Source organism: Bombus flavifrons, chromosome 7 (genome assembly GCF_040668555.2).
Source record: "Bombus flavifrons isolate JBK064 chromosome 7, iyBomFlav1_principal, whole genome shotgun sequence".
NCBI classification, from domain to species: Eukaryota; Metazoa; Arthropoda; class Insecta; order Hymenoptera; family Apidae; genus Bombus; species Bombus flavifrons.
In genome coordinates this window covers 11,165,384-11,191,612 of record NC_138448.1, presented here as the reverse complement: position 1 = coordinate 11,191,612, position 26,229 = coordinate 11,165,384, and the positions used below count along the sequence as shown (strand labels likewise).

At 29.5% G+C, this 26,229-nt stretch overlaps 2 protein-coding genes across 2 annotated transcripts; one reads left to right on the top strand and one right to left on the bottom strand.

Moving 5' to 3' along the window:
• Window positions 1-254: 254 nt before the first annotated feature.
• On the bottom strand, window positions 255-26,129 carry LOC138181482 (FAST kinase domain-containing protein 4). The gene is made up of 10 exons (XM_069116301.1): window positions 25,642-26,129; window positions 2,539-2,677; window positions 2,047-2,433; window positions 1,820-1,969; window positions 1,484-1,738; window positions 1,210-1,357; window positions 1,050-1,136; window positions 818-976; window positions 574-649; window positions 255-471 (listed from the first exon to the last, which is right to left on the bottom strand). The coding sequence occupies exons 2-10, from the start codon at window positions 2,665-2,667 to the stop codon at window positions 255-257; spliced, it is 1,608 nt and encodes a 535-aa protein (XP_068972402.1). The 5' UTR covers window positions 2,668-2,677; window positions 25,642-26,129.
• LOC138181740 (synaptic vesicle glycoprotein 2B) lies at window positions 6,275-18,948 on the top strand. Its single transcript, XM_069116860.1, has 10 exons — window positions 6,275-6,454; window positions 12,122-12,178; window positions 12,529-12,690; window positions 13,993-14,155; window positions 14,511-14,632; window positions 14,897-15,135; window positions 16,489-16,673; window positions 17,170-17,483; window positions 17,583-17,870; window positions 17,985-18,948. The coding sequence occupies exons 1-10, from the start codon at window positions 6,418-6,420 to the stop codon at window positions 18,026-18,028; spliced, it is 1,611 nt and encodes a 536-aa protein (XP_068972961.1). The 5' UTR covers window positions 6,275-6,417; the 3' UTR covers window positions 18,029-18,948.
• Window positions 26,130-26,229: the final 100 nt, after the last annotated feature.

Genomic DNA, 26,229 nt, shown 5'->3' with positions numbered 1-26,229 from the left:
TTTGCATGTATATATTTACATATTTTAAAAATATGTACATTAGGTTACATAATTTCTATAATTACATAATTTCTATACTAAAAAAAATTTGAAATCGAAGAAACAGATCAATAATTAATCAAATTAATAAATAACGAAGTAGTAAATAATATTAATAAAAGAAACAAACTATAAGCATAATTACATCCTATAATTGTTTTATTTATCAAATATTACACAATATGAAATCATAATTAGTTAATTTATTTGTGATATTAATATTCGCTTTTTTTCCGAAATATTTGGAATATTTGATGTCTCAAGTAACTTGCACGCTTTGCAATTTTATCTTCTATACCAAAATATTGGTAAGGTATAATTAATACTTCATAATTTTTACGTTCCAATAAATGTCTATACAATTTAATTAATCCTTGATAATCTGTATCTCCTAGACACATGTCATAATAATCAACTAATAATAGAGCTATCCTGAAAATGGATTAAGTATGTCATTTAACTTATGATTTTTAAAAATACTATTATATTGAAATTTACATTTACTTATTATTTCAATTTTCTTTTCGTACTTACTTAATGAAATTTCCATTTTTACTATCACTATTCATATTAATAAAATTAAACTTGTGATCCACACATATTTCAGCATCTATAATGTTATTTAAGTATGATATTATACTTAATATATATATATATATATATATATATATATATATATATATATTAATATATATATATATATATATATATTAATAATAATTAATTAATATATATTAATTTTTAATGAATACACATCATGAAATATTTTTTTAAATACCTATAAGGAACCCCATGTTGGTATTTATATTCATCTTGAAATGAGATGTAGATGGCAACATATTTTTTAATGTGACTTCTAGTGCATTAACATACGCTATTTTTTGTTTTCCACGGTTGCTTACTATATGTGATACTATCTCATTATTCAGAAGAGGTCCTAAACATATTGGTTAAAATATATGTAAATTAACTTATATCTTTTTGAATACCAAATATACATTCTACCTTACCGGAATAATTGTTGAGTGCATATTGTGCATATCCATTGATATTTAATAATTTTAACTGATGGGATAAGTTTTTGTTCCCTTCTGTATCTATATAATAAAATTAAACATCAATTTATTATCAATGTAAAATAAATCCTTCGTTCTAATCATAAATACTAACCAAAGATGAATATTTTTGAAACAAACTTTTCATCTAATACATATTCAGCATGTACGTTTTGCAATGTTTTGAATATAGCAAAGCACCATACAAGATTTAATCTGGCAGAGTATTGAAATTTCTCAAGCTCTGAATTTGGGAAATATTCCTAATTATAAGATTATATTTTAGTGCATTTAAACCTCTTTTGGTTGAAAAATGTATTCATTCAAATGAGTGAAAATTCAAAGCAATAAATAAATATAACTGTCTTAAGGTTTCTTATGGTACATACCTCTATGATGTCATTTACATATTGAGAATGATAACCTAATGTTGCAAATGAATGTAAAATGTTTGCAATTTGTGTGTGGCTATATTTTTTTTTTAATTTAATAATGTCACTACATAGGTGATCTAAAAATACATTATTTTTATATCTGATAAATGCCATAGATTTTAACAAAGATATTGTTGTTCCAATATTAGTTTTATTATCAGAAACATTTTCATTCTTCATGAAATCTTTACAAATTTTTTTAAGTAATCTCTAAAATAAATTTTAATCTGCTTTTATATATCTTTTAATTATTAATTTTCATCTTAAAGTAAATATTATTTTTGGCCTTACCTCATCAGAGTAATTCAAAGTGCTCATACTAAACATTAGATTTGAACATGCTTTTGTATTCAATAATTCATTATATTCAATAATATTGTTAAAGAAATAATTTAAAAGTTTCACATTTCTTTCACCTGCTTGCGCTAATTGATTTATATTCTACATAAAATCACAAATATATATACATATATATATATATAAAATAAAATTAAAGAAAAGTTATTTTACCTTTTTACCTTGATCATTGCAGACGTTGAAAGATTATAGTACTGAGAAAAAAAATCTTCAGTATTAGTCTCAGAATTGATAAATGTTATTTTGTTAACTACTGTTTGGCTTGGTACAGAACTTTTATTTATTGTAGTACTTGAATTACTTTTCTTATTATTATGTACCCAAACCGAAATAGCTTTGAGAATATGCAAAATATCATCTTGAGGTATAGAAGATATTCTCACAGTTTCTAGTATTTCTTCTATAGTTTGTGCTTTTTTAATATCTTCATTAATTATTGGTCTTATATTTAAATTGTCACACAATTCTATTTTTAATTCGTCAAATTTCAAGTGTTGTTTATCAACTGTCATTATATTTGATATCATTTCCTTTATTTGTTCATCAAGCTTTAACAAATTAACACTTATTTTGTTAGTAAAGTATGAAAATATTTCTCAAATATAAAATAAGTATGTAATTACAGAGTTTTATTAAAAAACATAAAACTTTACCTTAACAACAGTCTTAGACTCAGAGATTAGTGCTGCTGTATTTGTACTTAATGATGCATTTAATCGCCATAAAAATCGAGAAGTAAACCTGGTTGCTAGTGTAAAAGCCGCCGTATTAAATTGCAGCATTTTTGTAACACTGCAATATTAATTCATATAATTATAAAGAATAGAAACATTCAGATAAATAGTATGAATTAACACATACCTATTAATTTTATTTAGAGATTGTTATTAGCAAAGTCGAAATGTCACACCTATTTTATTTACAAAAGAATATCTTAAAAAGAAACTAAGATTATTATATTACACTTTTTAAATTGTAAAAATCAAGAAACTCATAATGAGGTTAGGTTCTAGTTCACCATAGTCTTAACCATTGATAAAAGAATTCTATTATAGCGTCGATTGTCACTTTTATATTCAAGGACAGAGAAAATACAATTTATTACATAATTTAATTCTATTGGTGCATTAAGTTTTTCTTACCTCAATATGATTGAAAAGGATTTGTTTTACTGATATACTGTACTGATACTATACATACAATGTTTGTTACTATTTTTAATAACAGTGTGCAAGAATCGTATATTTGTAGTATGAATGAAGTAATTTAGAAAATTAATTGACATTGTCAACACTGTACATTTTATTTAAAAAAGAATCTTTTAAATTAATCTCTTAATATTATTTGATAGTACTGTTTATATAAGAACGATATTCTATAAGTTACTATACAATAGTGATTTCTGTTAAGAAATTTTTACGTAATACTTTTATAAAATATACTGAAATAATGTATTTATCTCATTTGAGATATAAAGATGAAATGTACTGTTTTATCATTGAAGTATGCGCTACTCTAACCTATTTGATCTATATAACTTTATTATATATATGAATTCTGTATTACCTGATGTTATCAAAATAACTATTCTCGATCTTTTATAGGTTTTTGAATTAAATAATCTCCTGTATCTTTCTGCTTTAAATTACATTACTAGAAATTTATTATAAGTTTCATTCAGATATTTTAATAAAATTCATTACATTACATTAAAAAATATGTTTTCTCTAATTACATCTTCCAGTCAATATAAGAATACATAGTGTTTTTCTTCCTTTCTCACTAAAATTTTTAATTACGTAATAATACAACACGTACCTAGGTTAGAGAGAAGAGGAAACATTCACTATAATTGAACGTTACTAGGCCATTTGCCTCAAATTGAAACATTGCTATATATACGGAAATATATCTACTACATAAATATAATATTCATTTTATATAATCTCACTTTATTAAAAGTTTATTAAAACTTCACCATTAAGAAATTTAGCGAGACATGCAAATACAAACTAAATTTAGTAACTTATCTTTTTTTGCTCTTCTAAACACCTATCCCAGATTCGTTCTTCTTTACATATTAATTTATTCTTTCATATATAATTTAAACACAAAAAGTATATATCAAAATATATCGTTCTTTTCACCAATTATGATATTTTGATGATCTTATCATGATAAGTTATAAAAATTATACAAAAAATAAAGCGGAAAAATAAATAAATGATGTTTAATTATGATAAGATTTAAATATTTTTTGAAAATCTCTTATTTGATACCCATTTCTTGATTAAATACTGATTATTTTTAATTTCAGAGATATTTAATTTATTAAATTTTTAAAATCATATAATCATTGATTAGAATAATTATGAGATAATGAAGGCACTTATACTTGTAATCAATATTTAAATACGTATTAGTTGCAGTTTATTCTATCATGGATTAATATATTTGTAGTACTCATGATAAAAATAATACTTAAAGAATATGTCATTTTTTTCGCTTTCTTACTGACATATTCCATTGTAGTGAAGGCGCGACAGTAAAACAGTACCTACTTATATTGATTCATTCCTATTCGCAAACCCAACCTAACACAACCGCACCCAACACAAACATTATTACCAATCTTCACATTTGTGTTAAAGGACATATGTAATTGCTGATGCCAATCAAAATTGGAAATCTTATCTCAGAATCGGTTTTATATGTCGACTTTCAGTTATAATTATAATTATACATACGTATTAATATACAATTGGGAACATAAGTATTAGCACGGTCTTTAAAGCAGAATATCTGCTTTTAAATTTGATCGAACGACTTAAATCGTTCTAAGTAGTTAGGAGGATTGAACAAATTTCTGTTCTTCGAAATCCCGAAGAAAATGGTAAAGGTCACGACCTTTTTATCTGAGCCAGTAACGAAAATGTGAAAAGGACACTTTTTAGCTTTATATTAGTTGTGCACATGTTGAAAATTTCTTGTAACGATTGTACAGAATCGTTCTCGTTACTACGTGATCCTACAATATTTCTTCCGGATTTCTCTTTGTCCATCATCGCAAACAGTAAATTTATTCGGATGACAATTTTCCAGATGTTTTAAACGATTTGTATGATGATTTTGCAATTTTGAATTTACAAAATTAAAGAAAGGCCGACGCGTAACATGACGAACAAACATGCACTGGAAATGTCGTATGTAAGTACGGTGACTTCTAAAACTGTCGCAACAGCCTTTGAAACTGAATAATTTGCTTAAAATTGGATCGAAAGACTTGGAATTTTTTGAGAAGTTAGGAGGATTAGTTTGTTACATAAAAAATTTGTTGGAAAAACCGCAATTGATTGGAATGGCGAAAAAAAACTATTATACAATATCACATATTTTTTTACCCGTTGCAATGTAATTAATAAATTGTTTTCGTTAAATGTATCGAATTATACCAATATTAAATTGCTGAATATTAATATTTTTCTACTTTTATATTATATGTACACACTATGTTATATTAGTCTTACATTACACACTAATTTAAATTTAACGCTAATATAACAACTATGTATCACTTGTAAAATTATGATATACTAACGTAATTGTAATTGTGATAATGCAACAAAGAACATTTTCATTATGTACTTTTTATCAATATTTATCCTTCGTTCTATGATATCGACACTGTTTAGCTTTCGCACAAGAGTCTTTAAGTCCTGAGTAATAACTCAAATTACGTAATTACAGTTATGAAAAAAATTCTAATTATATAAACGTAATTCTTAAGTATGTATTTGAACGAGATAAACACCTGTTAATCGACATATAGTTCCTAACTCTGAAGCAAACTAAATGTTGCAACTTTTACCGTGGTATTTATACATATTCCAAAGTTTCGTAAAGCTAAAGCTCGTACAAACTTAATTGCTATCATTTGCTTGTTCTTCGAAGCGATAATTATCAAATGAATCACAAATAAAATAAATTTTTTATTTTATTTATTATTTAATGGATTTCGTTTAAATTTGAGTAACATACCATTAGTCGCAAATATGCACGAAGATGAGAATGAAGATTGATTCGCTAGAGAGAAAGGATGAACACTTTGTATCGCGAATATAATTTCCTTGAAATTTAAATCACTTTTTACGCTTACGCATTTTGACGAACGATCGCGAATTGCGTATGCACGAAGAGTTTCGTCGCCGAAATCTCGAAACGCAACGTGCGTCACTGGCGATGCGAACAGGCGATACAACAAATGGGAAATCAGTTTTGCACGTGGAGGTTCACCGGCGCGAAAAGTAGGGGAGACGATTTTCAGCTTGGCGAATCGCGCGGGGATTCGACCCTGGCCGATCGTACAAGCGCATGACAATATTTAAAGAGACGCGGCCGTGGATCGCGCGAACGTTTTCCATCCGCGCTACAGAGGGTAACACATAAGATTCTGCCTGCTTTCAACGGCAGTCTTTGCTCGCTGTTTGACAAGAAAGAAGACTAGTGTTCTAGCCGTTGCAAGTTTAATCGCTATGGTTAATCAGGTTGCCTCCTTGTCCTATATAGTGGGTAAGTATTTCCTACCAATTCTTCTGTTTTCATTTTCTAGTAAAATGGGCCATTTTATTTATTATTTTTTTCTTTCACTCTTCTTTGACTTTATCGGAACGATGTTGAGATACGTTCGTTGACAATGATTTTTGATAGGGCATTATTCAGAGCTTTGATAGGATATAATTAATACGGTAATTGATTATTTCCTCATTTTAATTTTTTAATATTATAAAATACAGTATCATTTGCCGTGTATATTGTAGTTTATCCAAGATGATTTTTGGAGGGAGATTTGAGTAATTTATAAATATGACATACTGATTGAAAGAAGATATAATAAATATAGCGATGTCCAGAGTATGATTTATCTAAACTATTCGGTGAACATTTGATTTGTGAAATTCTTAAATATTTAGGTTTTTACGAAATTTTCGAATAATTTATCATTCTTTTAAATTTCTTCGACGTTGTTTGGATTTTGTTTTTATTAAAAATGGTTTACGTTTAAAATCGTCGAATCATCCTCTTATTGAGTTTATCGAGTTTTTCTGTGAATAACAGAAAGTAGCATTTCTAATTTGCAGATTATTTAGTAGTACGATATTCTATCTAGATTTAAATAAATGTTGATTTCTTCGATTTTCTTCTTGCATGATTTTATGATGGTTATTATTATTGTGATCGTTCTACATAGAAAAAGAGATTCTCACGTGCGAGATAGATCATTTATGAGGAGGCTATCGTAGTACGGAATTTTAATAACGTGGGATCAAAATAGTTTAGCATAAATATTAAGCAAAGATAATATGCGTATGCTAAAAATAATTTTTAAACAATTCATCTACCCGGCTTTTTTTCCTTTCAACGTATAACGATGGCTGTGATATTTTAAGATTAATTAGATTTTAATCGGATCCGAAGAATCGTTTATATATGCCACTGGTACTACGCCAGCAAGCTCATAATAATAGGAAATGTCAGAATGAAAACAAAAAGTAGATATAGCCATTGCTTCGAAGGATAATTATTTCAAGAGTTAAAATTTGATATTAAATCTGCTTCACGATTTTTATGTAATATTATTATTTTTATTAATATCTCGTTAAAACAGTTTGCAGTGCTGCGAAAAGATTACTTAGAAAAGTTTTATGACTACAAAAGAAATAACATATTGGCAACAGGCTCTTTACAGGTATAAACATGATTTCGTGTGTTACGTTCAAATTCGATAAGATGGAAAACTCCAAATATTAAAAGATATTTGCAAATATTATTAGCAAAGATATTTGCTAATAAATTATATTTACAAAGCAAAAATTGTGCCCAAGTTTATTATTTTGATTGTGAAATATTTAAAATGCCGATAAACATCAAATGTCATAGTATATTGATAATCGATATCTTATTTTTGGTTACGATACGATTTGGAAATTGTTTAAAGCTGTTTGAAAAATTGTGTAATTATTATGAAATAATTACTATAATATTGCATTATTAAAAGGCTTATGATTGCCAGTTCTTTTTTAAATGACAAAGGACAAATTTTTGATTGACCTGATTTACTTAAAACATTCGAAATTGCCAAACGTCTCTCGTAAACGATCGAAAATGTTACATTTCAGCGAATTTGTCAATATTAGTGAAAAATACGCGTGAACGTTATTTTTGAGAGCGTAATGCCCTTTTGCGTCATCGCTTGTTCTTCTGCATTGTTACTAAACAGTAAAATGATAATCCGCAGCTAAAACAATTCCGACCATGAAAACAAATTTACGTAGAATAAATTAAATTCCATAATCAAATATTTTACTTTAAATGTATCGTATTATACGATACCAGGGTTACCTACGTCATTGATCGACTCTGCTTTCTTACGTCAATGACAGGTATTGTTGATGAAAAGACGCACGATTGAACGTTATGCATCATCGATGAAAACGTTATCAAAATCGTGAAACTTTTCTAACTATTGTGTACATATTATACTGTACATCATTAAGGTTCGTCGTTTTTTAATAGTTCATCATTTTGTTAAATTACATAGCTAACATTACTATTCGTTTTTCACCTGTATTTAGATAATTATGTATTTCGCTTAATCTTTATCGTTTAAAAATGCAAAGAATGAGTTATGAAAGATTCGATATCCTCTTAGCCAGAGATTCTTTAACCGAACTACGTGTCTTTCGAAGAAGCTTGAATTTGATAAAGAAGAAATTTTGCTCTCGATCGTACTAAACTATTCTCTGAAATAAATATTGAATTATCGAATCGAGATTATTGAAACAAAACTTTATACGTATACGAAATATTTAACAGGTTGTGTCACGGACAGATTTCAAATTTCTAGCACAATGTTTCTACTTCAATCGTATCGTTTCGCTTCCTTCCCTTCCCCCCCCCCCCCCAAAGTAGCGATCATTTTCTATTTAACAATAGTTACATTTTTCTTAAATGTATGATCTTTCATTTACGCTTATTACAAGTGTTAGGACAATTACGATTATTGATATCCAGTAAAAATTGGATGCTGTCTACTGCTTCTACTTTTCACTTATTTTCTTATAAATCTGCTACTACATTGGCATACGCTTTGTAAATGTAAAACGCTAAATAATGTAAAATTTGTCCGATTTTTCTGACAAATTCACGACCAATAATAGTTATGGGCAACGGTACTGTATCTATTTACGACAAATCAAATTGGTTTCGTTTCGTATTCGCTGCATAAAAGTCATGTTCCTGTATAGCGGTATAATCAAGCGAAACAACATCGGAGTAATTATTGTTGAAGTCACAATAATTACTTCCTTCAACCTTTGTTGCTGTAATTTCGATCCAAACCTGCTGTTTGTTCGTGTCTTTGTCAAAAAGTACAGGGGGTCGATCTGCAGACATATCCGTCGTATTTGAATATGCCACAGGTGGTACGATAGAGGAAATGTTAGAATATAATTATTTCTTTTCATTATCATTTTATCTGCCGTTTATATTAGCAATCGATCGATTTACGTCACTTCATTGATTCGATTTCTAAGCTGGCTGATTGCTGAAAAATATTTGAACAAAGCCATATTTCTTCGTATAACTTTTCTTCTTTTATCAAAACACCTACGCTCGATCTATTCAGCGATATCGAATAAGATATTTAATAGAAATTTTAATTAGAATTGCCTTCGCGGTTTGAAATTCCCCGTAACAGAATGATCATGAATTCTCTGAAATCTTCTTCGTCAATAATTTTTCGTCAACTAGCGATCGTTGGTGTTATCTTAACGAATTGTCTATTAATTAATGCGAGTGTACTAAGAACGGATAAGGATGCACGTACATATTTTCGTAGAAGATTATGACAGATATAGATCTTACTGTTTCTACGATGTTTGCAACGTGACTTACCATTGTTATCAAGCGGTTAAGAGATGATCTAATATAGAAATGTTAACACAGTTGCATTGTTCGTACTTCAAATTAGCTATTTGCGAAGTAAGCTTTTATACAATGAACAGAAAGGGGATACGTGTTTTCGATTCGTCTTGTGATCTCCAAAGGATGAAAAAGCACAAGCGAACGGAATTTATTGTTATGCGAATGGAAAAGCATGCGCCATCGTAGTAGCGACGACCAACGCCCAACGTTAGTTTCTTTAAGATTCAAAGAAAGACGAAGGAGTTTTAAACAAATATCCCAATAAATGTGCAAAGAGATAAATTTTCCACGTTAAAGGAATGTTGGATTTCAAAATTGTTAGATATAATATAGAGTTGCTTCTTTGTAATATTCGATAGAATTAATTTAATTTTAGGCTGACAGTATTGACACGATAATTGATCGATAAATATATGCAATATAGGTGAGTTAAGAAATTTAGACAAATATCATAACTAATTTAGAGGATTATTCACAGTATCTATATACATATATCAGATGTCAACATACCTAATAATAGTACTAACTATTTAGCAAAACTTTATGCAGGTTAAGTATACAGCTGTCCTCTTTTCTGGTATTTGGCTCGTTTCCCAAGCACGAGATCTTACAATTATTTTCGATAGTCTGTTTGTTATTTACTATATTTATCATAAGCCAAATTGCGCGTGACTTTATTGATTCACGTATTTCTATCCAGAAAAATTGAAAAATGTGATTCGTGTGTGTGAATAAAATTATTAAAGAATTGTTTTAAATCATTTTCTACGTTTGATTTACTTTTCTTGGGATTAACAATTTTTATAAAACATGTAATATACTAGCTGTCGTTCAGTCTTATCTGAAGATACTTTTACAGCTAAAGTTATGTCGACCTTTCGTAAAGACAAATTTAATGGACTTCATTTACTGTGCATTTACCATCAATTGCTGGTGTCACTATCTTGATTGTGCTAATGGTAATTAAAAACGACCCGGTAGAATGTCAAGAATTCTGTTTGGCGATATTCCGCTCTGTGTATGATAAATTTCACCTTACACAATATTGACTTTAATTGGAGGGCTAAGTGGAGAAACGATACAAATATATATATATTTTTTTTTTTTTTTCGAAGGTCGAGGTAAATAAATGAAACTGTATATAGAACTTGTATTTATCTAGAAGATTTTGTTTTAAAGCTCTAAGCTTTTGTAAATATCTATAAGAATGTGATTTAATATCTGAGAATACAGATTTCTCTATTAAAATTTATCTTTCTCGAGGTAAATAAATGAAACTGTATATAGTACCTGTATTTATCTAGAAGATTTTGTTTTAAAGCTCTAAGCTTTTGTAAATATCTATAAGAATGTGATTTAATATCTGAGAACACAGATTTCTCTATTAAAATTTATCTTTCTCGAGGTAAATAAATGAAACTGTATATAGTACCTGTATTTATCTAGAAGATTTTGTTTTAAAGCTCTAAGCTTTTGTAAATATCTATAAGAATGTGATTTAATATCTGAGAACACAGATTTCTCTATTAAAATTTATCTTTCTCGTGAAAACAAAGAAAAGATATTCTCTTTTCTATGACTTTCTGTTCTTGATTAATATTTAAAAAAATAGCCCAGTTTGTGATAAATCGTGTATAATTGTATTATAACATTTTTAGAAAAAAAAGAAAGATAATCAAAGTAACTCTTAAAACAATTTATGTTAAAAATAAATATTCCTGCCACTAAATATCATCATCTTTTTTGACATAGGTTCTTATACTGTATATTTAATAGTAACAGTATAAATAATCAAATAATAAGATATAATATTTGCAAAATTGTTAGTTGGATCAATTGTGAATATACAACTTGGAGACCGTGTCCTATTCACGTAATAGTAAATCATAAGTTTATATAACATTTTTATGAAAATAATGATTGTCATAGCATCGATATGGAACGCATGTCCTCGATATTCGTTATAGTGACTTAAATCGAAGGTGATCATTAAACTGGTATAATATAAATATTGCCACAACAGCGTTAATTTATATGGAAATATTAAATTGTGGTTATTTTCTCAAACACACATAAAAGTTAACAATTATAGGTAGATAGTTAATTCATAAAAATATTTTTTGAAAACTTATATATTTAATATAACCAAAATATTCCCAATGTATACAACATTATATACTACATATATTTATTTTTTACTGAATTCTTTTAATACAAATGTCTAATATACGTATGTGTTTTTTGTTTGTTCAGAGAACAATGCAGGCAAGGAAAGCGCTGCAGATTTCGAAAAAGCCATCAAACTGTGTGGTACGAATTATTCTTTTTGTTTCTCTGTTGCTTCATTTTTTATTATTTTCCATTTACTTTGTTATTCACTTACGTTCATTAAAACGATATACACGGATCTTTAATACAAATTTAAATAATAACACTGTAACCAGAAATTATTAATATACTCTACCGCAATTAATTTTCTATAATCCTACATTTTCTACAATTTCCACATTCACAGTGTATTAATCCTTCAATTCTGAGAACTTCTAGATTTATATACAGTTAATTACACGAGCAGATATTCAACGTCATGTTAGTATTTAATTAATTTGACCACTTCAAACGGCAAAAAGACTAATGGGAAATTTAATTTACGGTTTTAGGGTACGGAAAATTCCACTATGGCTTCGTATTACTCTGTGGAGCAATGTTCCTCTGCGTTGGTTGTCAGAACGGAATAAACGCGTACATTTTACCATCCGCAGAGTGTGATCTCGATTTGAGTTCTGAACAAAAAGGTCTTCTGAACGTCGCCTTTCTCTTAGGTATCAACACAATCATGTATTTTTATTTTAAGAATGCGCGTGTCAAAAACAAACGTGCAACCGTTAGATTTATTTCCGAGTTTCTAATCTTCCGGCTGTGAAATATGTAGATAATGTTTTTTTTTAAATGTGTCGTTGAAATCCGGAAGCTTCGGAACTTGCGGAAACAAAAGAAGTATAAACGTAAGATTATTTAATTTTTTAAAATCATTCGAACATATAAAAGAAACTTCAAATTCTTTCGTATAATTTGTCCAATATAGCGAAATGAGAATTGAAGAAGTTACAAGCTACTGAACGTTTTGCACAAAGGTTTTTCTTCGTCCTATGTTCATTCGTAACAGCTTTGTTTCATTGGAAAATCAAATTTGATCCCTTACGCGAATGATTAAAATGGTTAGGATTCACATAGAAAAAAGATAATTAAAAACGTTTTCGTTTTTCTGTTTCCTTTAGCAAATGGATTAAGTAAAAATGGAAAAGTAAAGTATTTATGATTTTTTAATTTTATTCAATTGCATTATTGCATTATTGCATTATTCGTTTTCAGTATTTCCACAAATTGGAAATTTAATTCGAATTCAATTGCAATTTAATTCAGAAAAACTACAGCATTATCGATAATACTTGGAAATAAAACATTTTACGATCTACTAGATGTGTAAAATGATTATATTATTTATAATGCAACAAAATGTGATTGCCAAGTACAATAGTAAAAAGACGTTCAAATTATTTAGTAGGAACATAAAAATACTACGATATCCCAACTACCTATGTACATTTATTGCAATGTATTAGACACGTTAGATAGCACTTATTTCATTAGGAAAGTTGAAGAGCAGTTTTTTATATAACATCCCACTCGTAGCTTGTACGACTAAAGTCGATTAATCTTTCCTTGCATATAGTATTCGTCGAAGACAAAAGTTGCTACATGATCTAGGACGTTCAAAATACGAAATTTGTACTTTATAACAATCAATTATACTTTCGTAATCAAGTTTTCTTTGAAAAGAAAATACCCAAATACGATATGAATTATCGAAAACAATTGTATTCTATCGATTCTATCAATTGAATATTAAAACAAACTTACTGCGAAAAGTTAACTTATAGAAAGAAATAGTGTAAAGTACAATATAACATTGTTTTTCTTATTTACCAATTTACATCCTCTAAACTACGAACTGTAAAAAGATAGAATCATGTTAATATCATCGTAATATTGTGATGATATTGCTATGGTATTTATTGGTATTTAGTTCACATTTAATTTAACCTGATATTTTCTTTCATTAGGCGGAGTTGTAAGTTCCCTTTTCTGGGGAGTGTTTGCAGATGCCTACGGAAGGAGATATATTCTCCTCCTTACTTTATTAAGTGACAGTATTTTGTCAATTGGAGGAAGTTTCTCTCAAAGCTTTAAAGTGCTGTTAATTTTCAGAGCACTCAGTGGATTCTTGTAAGTATATTACATATTATGTAATAAATATCACATTATATATCTAGTCAGTGCATAGTATCGTGCTCATTTTCACATATAATAAAACCGCAAAAAAAAAAAGAAAAAGAAAAAGAAATACGAAATTAAAGTTTATTTCGATCTACGATATATCTTTCGTTATTTTGTATTATTCCTTGCAATCTCGATAATATATGAATTTTTGTAATCGCTTCGTAAAATTAATACGACTTTTACACAAGTCGCGTGTTCGTAATAAGCGCATGAACTTGTAAAAAGGATTTTGTGTTATATGTTAATATTATTTAGTATAATTTATGTATATTATTTTTTAACAATTACTCTTTGGCTTTAGCATGGGTGCTCCTGGTTCTCTAGTCTATACATATCTTGGTGAATTCCACGCAGCGAAACATAGAGTAAAAACTATCTGTTACGTAGGATTCTTCTGGACCCTATCGTGGTTGATATTGCCTGGTAAGAATCGTTTACAGTGTTGTAAAACACTTATTTACTAGTACTACTATTTAAATAATAAATAATTATAATAATAATAAATAAAATTAAATAATTAACTAACAAATTTAATATTAAATTTTTTAGTTAATGTTCTTGGTGCGTAATAATCTAATTGAAAGAACATTGATCAAATGTTTAGAAGAATTTCATAACAATATTTCTTAAATATGTTACACATAGAAATTATTATGAAACTATATAAGGACTCTTTCTGTTTGTTAGGTTTGGCTTGGATTATCATACCGCTGCCAATATCCCTTCGATTCAATGGCATGTTGTATAATTCTTGGCGACTCTTTCTGGCTATTATTGGAATACCAACGTTAATGGTAACTTTGATCGCGACTAGATATCCTGAAAGTCCGAAATTTTTGGTCTCTCAGGGAAAAACGGACGAAGCACTGGCAATTTTACGAAAAATCTACGCGATAAACACTGGCCGTAACGAGGACGACTATCCCGTAAGCATCGATGCAACTTAATAATTTTGAAATTAACAACATTACCCATACCAAATAGCAAAAATTGCAAAGGAAAGCACAGACACTATCGAATCAGCATCGCCATCACATTTGCTATCAACGAAATTAACAATTGATAAATTAATTAATCTTTCAATTGTTCAATTTCTATTTTTCTAAATATCGCCTATTTTGTAATTTAAGGCAATATTATTTATTGACAAATATTCTTATCAAAATTACTACGGCTATTTAAAGTACATACATTGTGATTTTTAATTTTTTAATTTTATTTCGTTATCAAAGTAGAGAATATTAAACATACAGGGTGTTCGGGTACAGGTGTCAGTAAATTTAAAGGGTGATTCTTAAAGCCGAAATAAGGCGAAAATCAAGAACAAAACTATAGCTATGTGAAGCTCGAAGATTGTGCAAGTTAGGTTTGCACATTTTTTAAACACATTTGGTGTACAGTCTGTTCGCTTCCTCAATACCACATCCCTGCTTTTAAAAAGAACTTCTCAAATTTTATGACTGTAGCTGGATAATTCCGAGTTATACAAAGAAGGTGAAAGCATTGGCAAAGAGTTCGGAATGAACTCCCCAGAACTACATTTCCATGTTTTACACATCTTGAAGCAAGAGAGTAGAACAGTTTTGAATGGACAGAATCGTTTCGACGACCGACGAAAAACTTTCACAGAACTGAAAATATTAAGTTAGAGCGTTACTTGGTTGTATTGCGTGTGCCGTAGTGTGTTGAGTATATACTGAGCATGTTGTGTACGTTGTGAGTGTTGTATGCAGTGTAGCAGTATTTATATTGTAGCCATATTTATTATAAAATGTATACATTTAGAGAACTTTCGGACGCGTACATCTGTTACGATGCGGCGGACGGTAATAGCGCAAAAGCGCGATGTTTATACGCCGAAAAATGTCGCAATAGGACTATATCCAGCGCAAAGACATTTTGCAATATAACTCAACGATTACGGTACGTTAAAATCTCTGAATACGATGGTCTTCTCTACGACTTGTACGAGGTAAGCTGCCGCCCATGTGTCGTTGGGATTGAGGATCACTGTGCGCCCCGCTGCTTAGGCTGACCTCCTTCTGTTCGTGTAAGGAGGTTTGCTCGCATGCAGGGACATTTTAGCCGATTTTTGAATTGTCAGTAACCAAAAACCAAAGCCGAAAACGCGATCTTTTTTATTATTGATCTTCGTTTTGTTTCAACTTCAAGAATCACTGGTTGAATTTCTTGACACCTGTAGCCGAACACCCATGTATATGTAAAAATATGACGAAGGGAATAAATTCGTGTCTAACGATGTTGTACTTGTGTTTCAGGTAAAAGTCTTGTTGTCCGATGATACGATGAATATTAATAATGTTAATAATACGTCTTTCTCCGCGTCCAGAGTACTAATGGAATTGCTGAAAAATATTTGGCAACAGATGCGTTCGCTTGCGTCACCGCCACTTTTGAAATACGCGCTTCTCTGTTGGACTATTTACTTTGCGAATATGTGCGGGTAAGCTGTTCATAAATCATATAGCGGATACAATCTTGCCACACTTCAATTAAATTCTAGCCTGTTAACAATCTTAATGCACTTGTGATATTTGCTACAATTTTGTGATACAAAATACTTGTCATAGTATTGCATATTCTCATATTTTATAGATAGAAACAGAGTAAGCAGAAATACGAATAATATCAAACAATTAGATTATTTCCTGTAAGAAAAAAGTAATTTGAGATTGGATATATTGTTAATCAATTCCATATTAATAGAACGTCTTCTTATTTGATTTTCGAATTAAACAGACGTTTCTCACGCTAATTAACATAAAAATCAGGAAAAATATATATATTAAATATTTGTATAGAAACCTGTGGAATTCCCTGTATAATTTAATGAAAAATTCAATATCTTAATCTACTAAATAGATTGTCTAGAATTTTGTAATTGATCAATTACGTTATTATATCCTCTACTAAATAAAATGCATCTTATAATTTTTCAGATACTATGGATTCGGTTTATGGTTACCAGAGCTGTTCAATCGTTTTGAAAGCTACCAACATTTACATCCCAATCGAAGTGTAAGCGTTTGTAAACTAATCCAAGAAAGTGACCTGCAAGCTACTGTGACGCCAGCGTCAAATATTTCGCTTAATTCAACGAACGTTTTAATTAACTCGACGACTGAGACTAATTGTTCATCTAACATGGACGAGATGGTTTTCATCAATTCATTGACGATCAACGCATTTTGCTTGCTTGGCAACATCGTATCTGGATATTTGGCAAATCGTGTTGGCCGACGAACAATTCCAGGTAAATTTGAAATATTTACATTGAAACGAATTTAGTGAATTAGACGGGAAAAGCGTGCGAGGTTTCATTTAAAAATTGCACGATTCCTTTCTGTTTCAGTAACGACCATGTTGTTAGCTGGAATGTTTGGCTTCGCGATATACTTCGTCGAGTCCTCCTTGCAAATTTTAATGGTGAGCTGCATGTTCTCGTTGATGATAGTCACAGCAAATTTCGTGATCAGCAGCATAGTGGTTGACATATTTCCAACGCATGTAGGCGCCGTTGCGATTTGTATGATGACCTGTTTTGGCAGAATTGGCGCGATCGCCAGCAATTTAGCCTTTGGAATGTTGCTCGACATTAGCTGCGAGGTGCCAATCTTTTTGGTCGGCAGTATAGTGATCTGTAAGTAAACGTTTTTATTCCTTTCAACTTGTCCAGTTCCTTTGCTCATTTGCCTTTTTTCCTTATACCAAATCAAGTTTGATTAATAATAATTAACCGTTCGATTACTTTCAGTTGGAGGATTGTTGGCATTGATTCTTCCACAGAAAAAGAGTTGAACATTTCCCCGTAAAGGAATGAGAAAAGACGCGAATAATACGCTTATTACAACATTTGATCATTTCGTACATTCCAACAAATTAAACCCTTTGTACACGTGAAGCCAGTATTTTTTCTAAAACATCAATGAGAGACAGTTTGACTTGATTTCATCCGACGTTCAATTATGCATATATTTGAATAAACTATAGGCTATAGTTCGTGTCTGTAGCTATTATTTTTGTACAAAGTGTCGTCGAACTGTCTTTCTCTGAACTGTAGACTTTTCCAATTCGCACGAACATCATTCGAACGAATATTTAAATAATTGTGCGATTACGTTACACGGACAGTATTTTATCAGTTCATTCTTCTTCATTATTATAATAGTAATTAACGTTATTTGCATAAATAATATTTTGATGACTGCTAGTATTAATATATTGTTCATTCTCTGTTATCGTTTCTTCAGAAGCAGTTACAAGAAGTGGAGATCGAGTTATTCGAATTTCTTTTAAGAACGTCTTCTAGAACGATATCTTTTATTCCAAGTTTAAGAAGTTTGCAGTTACTCCATTAAATGTCATTAGTTTATAATCAAAGGAGCAAAGAAAGACGTTGTTAAAGATAATTGATACTTGACAGTCGTTTCCACAAATTCATAACTACTGTGCTTGAATAATAATTATGTCTAAATAGAAATTGAGAATGTATAGGAAGAAGCGAAACATTTCTAATTTGGGACGACGTTTTTAAACTCCAAGTTTATTATTCCTATTACAAAAGATAGCGTAGTATTGTCTAGCGTTACAATGTATGCGTGTTTTGTCTGTACGAATGAAGTGTGTTATAATCATGTATATACGAAAATGTGCTGTACGAGTAAATGAAAGATCAATGTAGAATAGATGCGAGAGGAGTTTAAATTTTTTAAACAATTTGTCACTCGTTGTATTTCTGTATTAATCCTTTTCCATCCCACATTTTCCTCTTTATTCGTGTAAAAGGACATACGCGTCTAGAAAATAAAAAATTCATTCGTGATAGTAATAAAACCTTTGTTTTACCGATGTTCGAGCTCTATAAATGAGAAGTATTAATATTTTAACTAACTTAAATTGAGATAAATGTCGAAAGTTGTTTGTTCTTTTGCTAAGAATTCGGTCGTTCCATCTGTCACGACGACCTGATAAAAATGGAAGAAATATTGTTGCTTGGTAGCCGAAAGGTAAATTAAGTAACAAAGTCACGTAAAAATTTGCAGCTTCATATATTTCTTTCTTTCGTAAAAATGAAAGGCGAGAACTCTGTTGCAGTTCTGTATACATAATCATCGCCGTAAGTATCATTACTCTGCTTATTATTATTGAATACAGTTATATTGAAAATAGCATTACGAGCTCTCAAAGAGATGACTAATAATACCATTGTTCTTCTTTACAATGCCGCTCTTAGTCAATATTTCTATTACTCTTTATTACACCTACTAATTATAATTCTCGTTACAAACCCTTTTATTCATATTCGGTATTATTGTACCATTATTAATAATCATAATAATAGTAATAATAACATTGCTAGTATCGTTATTGGCGCAATCGTACGTCTACATACGGTATATTCCAAAATAAGTGGTATAAGTGAAAAAGAAGTGATTTCTTATAAGTAGATTAAATTTTCTTCTCTATGCTGTTCGAAAGATGGAAAATTTTAATTTTAATTTTAAGATCATATAAATAATTTGTCTTCGTAGTTTGAGGTCTTGCGTAATTTTATCAATATTCATTATTATTCGTTTTATTAACAATAATAAGAAATACAATAAAACAAATTTTTATCCAGTAAACGTATTTTTCTATTGAGTTTCCTGTTAGTTCGTTAATTCAACAGCTCGCTGATTCTTAAAAAATATTTATTTTTACCGCGATTATTTTTATAGGAAATCACTTTTTTATATACTACAGCATATTGTAGAGCACTTTTATATACATTTACATTGGATCGCTGTATAAATGTTGAAGACGCGTTTGCTGTATATACAATATATATATATCATTTTAATGATTCCTTTTATCGATCAAGGGAAAGTTGTAACATGTTCGCAGTTTCGTGACTTAAAATTTCAATGTATTAAAAACACTTTGTCATACCGTGTATTTTCAATTCCATCAAAAGGTTTCGGGAACGATATAGTTATTCGTTTGAAAAATAATTAATATGAAACAATTACGGCATCGTACGATTGTTTAATAAGAAATCGTTTACTTAAGAATGAACAATTATACCAAGAAACTATGCGATAAAAATGATAAAAATTACAACGACGTTAAATTAAGCCTGTTATTTATATAAATTTTATTTCGCAAATAGAATCGAATGTACAACATTTTGTAACTTATTACCCTCGATCCACGTTCATCTAAATGAAAAACCTGGTGTGAGTTTTCTTCTCAGTAAATTACAGATTTCAAGAGATTCATTGAAAATAATGTTAATTATATTGCCATTAAAAATGTAACGCACCTATATCGTTTGCCTATATCGATGAGTTTGCAGTATTATTTTAAATAACATTTTACGTTATCTTTAACAATTTGTTAAATACTTTTTTTTTTACACAGACAACAAATACATATATACATCATGCTTTTTACATTGGAGCACTGCGAAACGATTGATCTAGTAAAAACCTTGAAGTTTTTTATTATAAAAATTGCAAATTCTGTATTCAAATACTTTTGAATAATCTCGGTTCAAACTATTTTATTCGTGAATTAAAATATTCACCATTCAAGGTTTTTCTTTTTTAAATTAACTGTTAGTCAATTATTTGGACCTACTGTTGTTTTTTTTTTATTTACATCATTTATGATACAACTTATCTTAATTAGAATATAATTGTCGCAATGAGATTCATGAAGCAAAAAATGTTTGATAAAGCGAAGCAAAATTATTTGCAAAATCTCTTTTCTTTCTTATCAAATTCACGTTCGTATTCGTTCTAAAGCTCGCTTAAGAAATAATTTTTCATTCTTAATTTTTACGCATTGTTTAACTAAAACTAATTTAAGAAGGGTCGTATTTCTCGTAAGCAGAGAAATTTTTGAAAACATTAGAATGGAAACCTATCACCTTTCAATTCGCATATTTTTCTTTTATTTTTTCATTCATAATAATTGTACAAATTTTTTCATCATTAAATAATAATTTCCATAATTTTTAACCACACTGTGCCAACATAATCGTTCGCTATTGTTCATCCAAAAAGCGTGAATATAGCCTGAATAAATATTTTAATTTGTCTTCACAACCTATAATGCCTTTGCTCGCAACGTTAGAAAATACGATTTTATGAAGCATTTTTGGGCGTCCGCTTATATACAAACGCTTATACACAAACAAGTATGTGTTAAATTTACGTATTAAATACATAGTACGTAATTAGTTGTATATACACTCCCATTCATAAGCACTAAAACGTCTCTGCTGGCAAATGGAAAATTGAATAATCCGAAAAATCACTAAGGAATTATCTTTACTCTGTATCTTTAAAAATTATTGTTAAAACGTTGATAAAAGTCTTATCGATTCTGTATAATAATTTGCGACGTATCTCGATCCCTGTTTCGACCAATTTTTCCATTTACGTTGTCAGTTTTTCCATTGCATTAATTCTTGTATTATTTGATTCTATGCATAATTAACGCGTATTATTAATGTAATTAAATTAGTATTAATGCAGTAAACGATTACACGACAGTCAGATTCGAACATTTAAGCACACTTTTCAGAGTTTCTCGTCTCGCTTTTTCTCAAATTTTTCAATTGAAATAAAAATCAGCAGATTTTGGAGCAGAATACATAATTCATTATTTTCCTGTAACCTTTGCAAATATACCAACTTCTACAAAATCGGTTCGAATCGTTATTTCGCTTAAATATAAATGAAATACAAATTAGTTGGTTACACGTGTAATAGCTTTTCTGATAGTTTTTTTTTCTCCCTCAGAAGTTTTAACACTGATAAACGGGATGTGCATATTCTCAAAACTATTGTATATTGACTAGAATCGTGCTATTGTATTGCTAATGGAAAGTCAATTTTGTAAACCCTGAAAATTTATTAAGTCAGGCTATTTCTATTCTATTTTATTCGATCGACAAGCTATATCTTCCTTACGCAACAGACCAGCTCGGGAAATATTTTTCTCAGAATGTGTTAATTTTAAACTGGCGAGTGAAGATAATTTTAGTTTCACCATTCGAATAGAAATTTTGCGTTATTGTTGCAACGGTAGTGTCGTTACGCAGCTATCTCTTTTTTCAAAATGAAACACTTCTCGTGTAAGGCACTAGAATTATCGTAGGATCGGCTTTTTCAAGAAAAGAAAGAGCACAAAGTCCATTTGAAATTTTATTGTTAGTACTACGTGCGGTAAGTATAATTTACGCGTGTGCACACTATTCAAGAGGATTAAAAAGTTACACTATTTTTAAAAAGTTTAGAGAAAGTGTTACGTGTTATGTTATACATGGCTATTAATTCTTCGTCTATTGAAAAAGCGACAAAATTTTCGAAAGTTTTCTCATTCATGAGATATTGAAATATCGAATTTCTTTTGATTCGATGAACTAATTTCTGAGTCTTTTATTGAAATTGTTAGATATAAAAATTTCACCATCGATATACGTGTCTTCTGTAGATATACATCTCTATATTTATAATTATATATTATCGCTATATTTATTAAGTATTTTAAGATGCATATGAAGTGTATGTTTGAACAATAATTTATCGAATATCTTTATTAACTTTACCATGTTTATCAAGATTTCAAGTGTGGATGATATCTTTTATCCTTCACATTTACTCGTTATATGAACAATTTTTGTGCAATCTCAATAGCTATAGAAATAATGCTATATACACACTGCACACCTAAACTAAATTTGCTATATACAAGTCGAAAAGTTATATCAAATATTCAATGCATTAGTCTCTTCAATATATGTATGTATATAACGTCATTTGCTACACCATATACATTCAGAATATATATATATATATATATACAGGGTGGTTGATAACTGGTGGTACAAGCGGGAAGGGGGTGATTCTACGCGAAAAAAGAAATCGAAAATATAGAATAAAAATTTTTTTTTTAATTTTTCCATCGAGACAACGATTTACAGTGAGATTCGTTATAACGAGACGTGATAAAATGCATGCGTACCGAGCGAAAATTCAAAGTCGATTTTCTCGAAAACAAAGTCTGAAACGAAAAATTTTTATTCTATATTTTCGACTTCTTTTTTCGCGTAGAATCACCCCCTTTCCGCTTGTACCACCAGTTACCAACCACCTTGTATATAGTTCCATCTTATATATTCTTCGTTCAAGTTTATTGAAATAAGTTTTAAGGAATTGAATGTTATTTGTTAGAATCATGTACTTTTCAATCATTTTGAACAGTGTGGTTTAAAAACCTCTGGTTTAATGGTTATTCAAAAAGTATCATTATCAAAGTTCTTTAAGTCTTGAGAAAATTATATTAGAGCTGATTGCCTGTAAATCTCGACAAAATTCTATTAGATGATCGTACTTTAAATTTATCTAATATGATTCCCTTTTTTCGAACACATTCGCTTTGCTCGATCCTCGGCGCGATTTTACAGTTTTTAAACCATAAGCGGGAAGACAAAGAACAAGTACTTTGCCCTGCGTGAAAATTATTCGCGAAGCAAAGAGTGAACAGCGACATTCAATGTTTATCATTAGATCTTGCAATATCGTCGACAAAGCGTAAGGTGCTTTTAATAATGATCGTTTGCACTATGCGTGCTACATTGTTAATCGTCTCTCGCTCTAAGTGGCTAGAAAGGCACTATGTTTCACAGACAATTCCTGCGGAGAAATCAACAACTTCCACCTCTTCGAGTACAGAGAATATATTTGAAAATCCTGGTGCAGCAAAGAACAGGATAATCTTCTTATTCCGAAGAAAATATTCTCTTTGTATAATAGTTGTTCAACATTTATTTTATTCTTTAATCGTTGATTGTTAGATGTATTCGGACACGATAAGAACTTTTGGCTTGGATAATATTTTAAACTACCTTTGTTCTTGATTTAGAGAAAGTATTACAGAAATTATTTAAAGACAGTAAATATAGCATTAACGATAAATTACGGTGTTGATCAAATTAAGTTAAAAACCATATTATTAAACAAAATTTGATTATCTAATAATTAGTAACATAGTTTTAAAATAAAACCGGTTAAAATAAATTTAAGAGTATGGAAAAGCTAATAATTTAGAGTGTCGATTAAAAAATATTACAAAATAGGGTTTGCCTCTTTAAAATAATTTTTAAATCAAAATACAAAAGCTTTAAAGTAAAACTTAAAAATTACTATTTTACGGTAGCCTTCAATCTAAAATTCATTACCAAACGATATACAATGTATGTATAATAGTCTTAAAGCAGAATTTTGAAATTACAGTACTCTATGAAACGAAAGTTTATTTTGAAAAATCTACACTTCCGATTTATTTCCTCTTCTTTTCTCAATTTCGTTCATCCTATTTTTCCGATGCACCACGACTTTTGGCCCACTCTGCAGGTATATCTTCGAGAAGCGTTACATGCTATATGTATAACTATAATTGTACTTGCAACTACCTTGTAAAGTATTTCTCCGTTTTCTTTTTAATCACTGCGGCATTACGAGTAAATTTTTGAATATTTCAACGCACTGACTATCTAATTGAAATATCAAAAACTTGTTTCAAAAATTTCGATTTCCTTAAAATAGGAAACAAAGTGGTCGAATACAAGTAGCATGGCAGTTAATGCTGAAATATAGTTTTATATGGTTGACATCAAAATACGTTATCCCACTTGTTGATTAAATATTCGTAAATGTTTCATTAGATCCGTGTATATTGCTTTACGTTCACTACAAAGCTATGAGGAACTTGACACATTTTGCATAGAATTCGAAAATAGTAAATTGGAGCTTTTGAATGACAGATATTTCGATCTTGATACGTATCACAACGACGCTCTTGTTTTATTTAAAGGTTATTGTATAAGAAAGTTTCGAAGTAAATTAAACACCTATGATTTGCAAAAGAAATTTAATAAAATTAGAACTATGAGTGTTTGATAAATTGTGAACGAAAGTTTCTCTTATAAGTTAGTTTTTACCGTGAGAAAAAAGAAAAATTGCATGTAGAAACGAATCGATAAAGAATTGCAGCAGGTAGCGTCGTTAATTAATTTAAATATTTCGAAAGAAAAGAAAATCAAGCAATTAATTTCATCATTTTCTTCCATAAATATAAAACCATATAGTAAATAAAACGTATTTATGATAGGTACATATAGGCTGTCTCTGTTGGCCAATATTTTCAATATTTTTACCAGAAGTATATCAATTACATGAAATATATTCAACTTATTTGCAAATATCTAAACGAAGTAACCAACATTTTTAAGCTAAGAAGAATTAACCAATGGTATAGTTGATATGAAAATGAGTGCCGTGAAAATAATAAAATTTGCACATTAAACCGGAAAAGAGCATAAGACATGTTGTGTGCCCTCAAAATTTCATAAGAATACTTACGAAATTAGCTGAACGCCATTCGTCGAGTTCTACCGATGATAGATGACCAAACACAATTTTCAAAGCACTGACACTAACTGCATTATGTTTATCGCGCAAATATATAACCAACTGGTTCCACGAAAATGGATACGAAAGAGATGTTAAATATAGAAAGAACATAACAGAACGAACGTAATATGACAGAAGCAGAACGATAGAACGAATGGAAAAAATATTGCTCATGGTGTTACTTAAGACGTCGTAACGTACCATACGAATCTGTCAAAATATTCCAAACTTCATTCGCTCCAGAGGTCGCTCACACCGTTATTACGTTCGAAAGTATATATGTACTTGAATATTATCCATGCTGCTATATGAATTGATCCGAGAAATAGGTTTAAACGCGGCTTAACTGGTCTTTTATCGACAATACAATACCTTTTGTCTTATTCAAGACGTTAATTTATAATAAATTTATAATAATTTATAATAAACAACTTTTACAATATACATATATTATAATTAGTAATAAGTGTTAAATGAACGACGTGAAAATGAAATTATTTTTAACGAACGATCGATCGATTTTTCGTTCAATAAAGC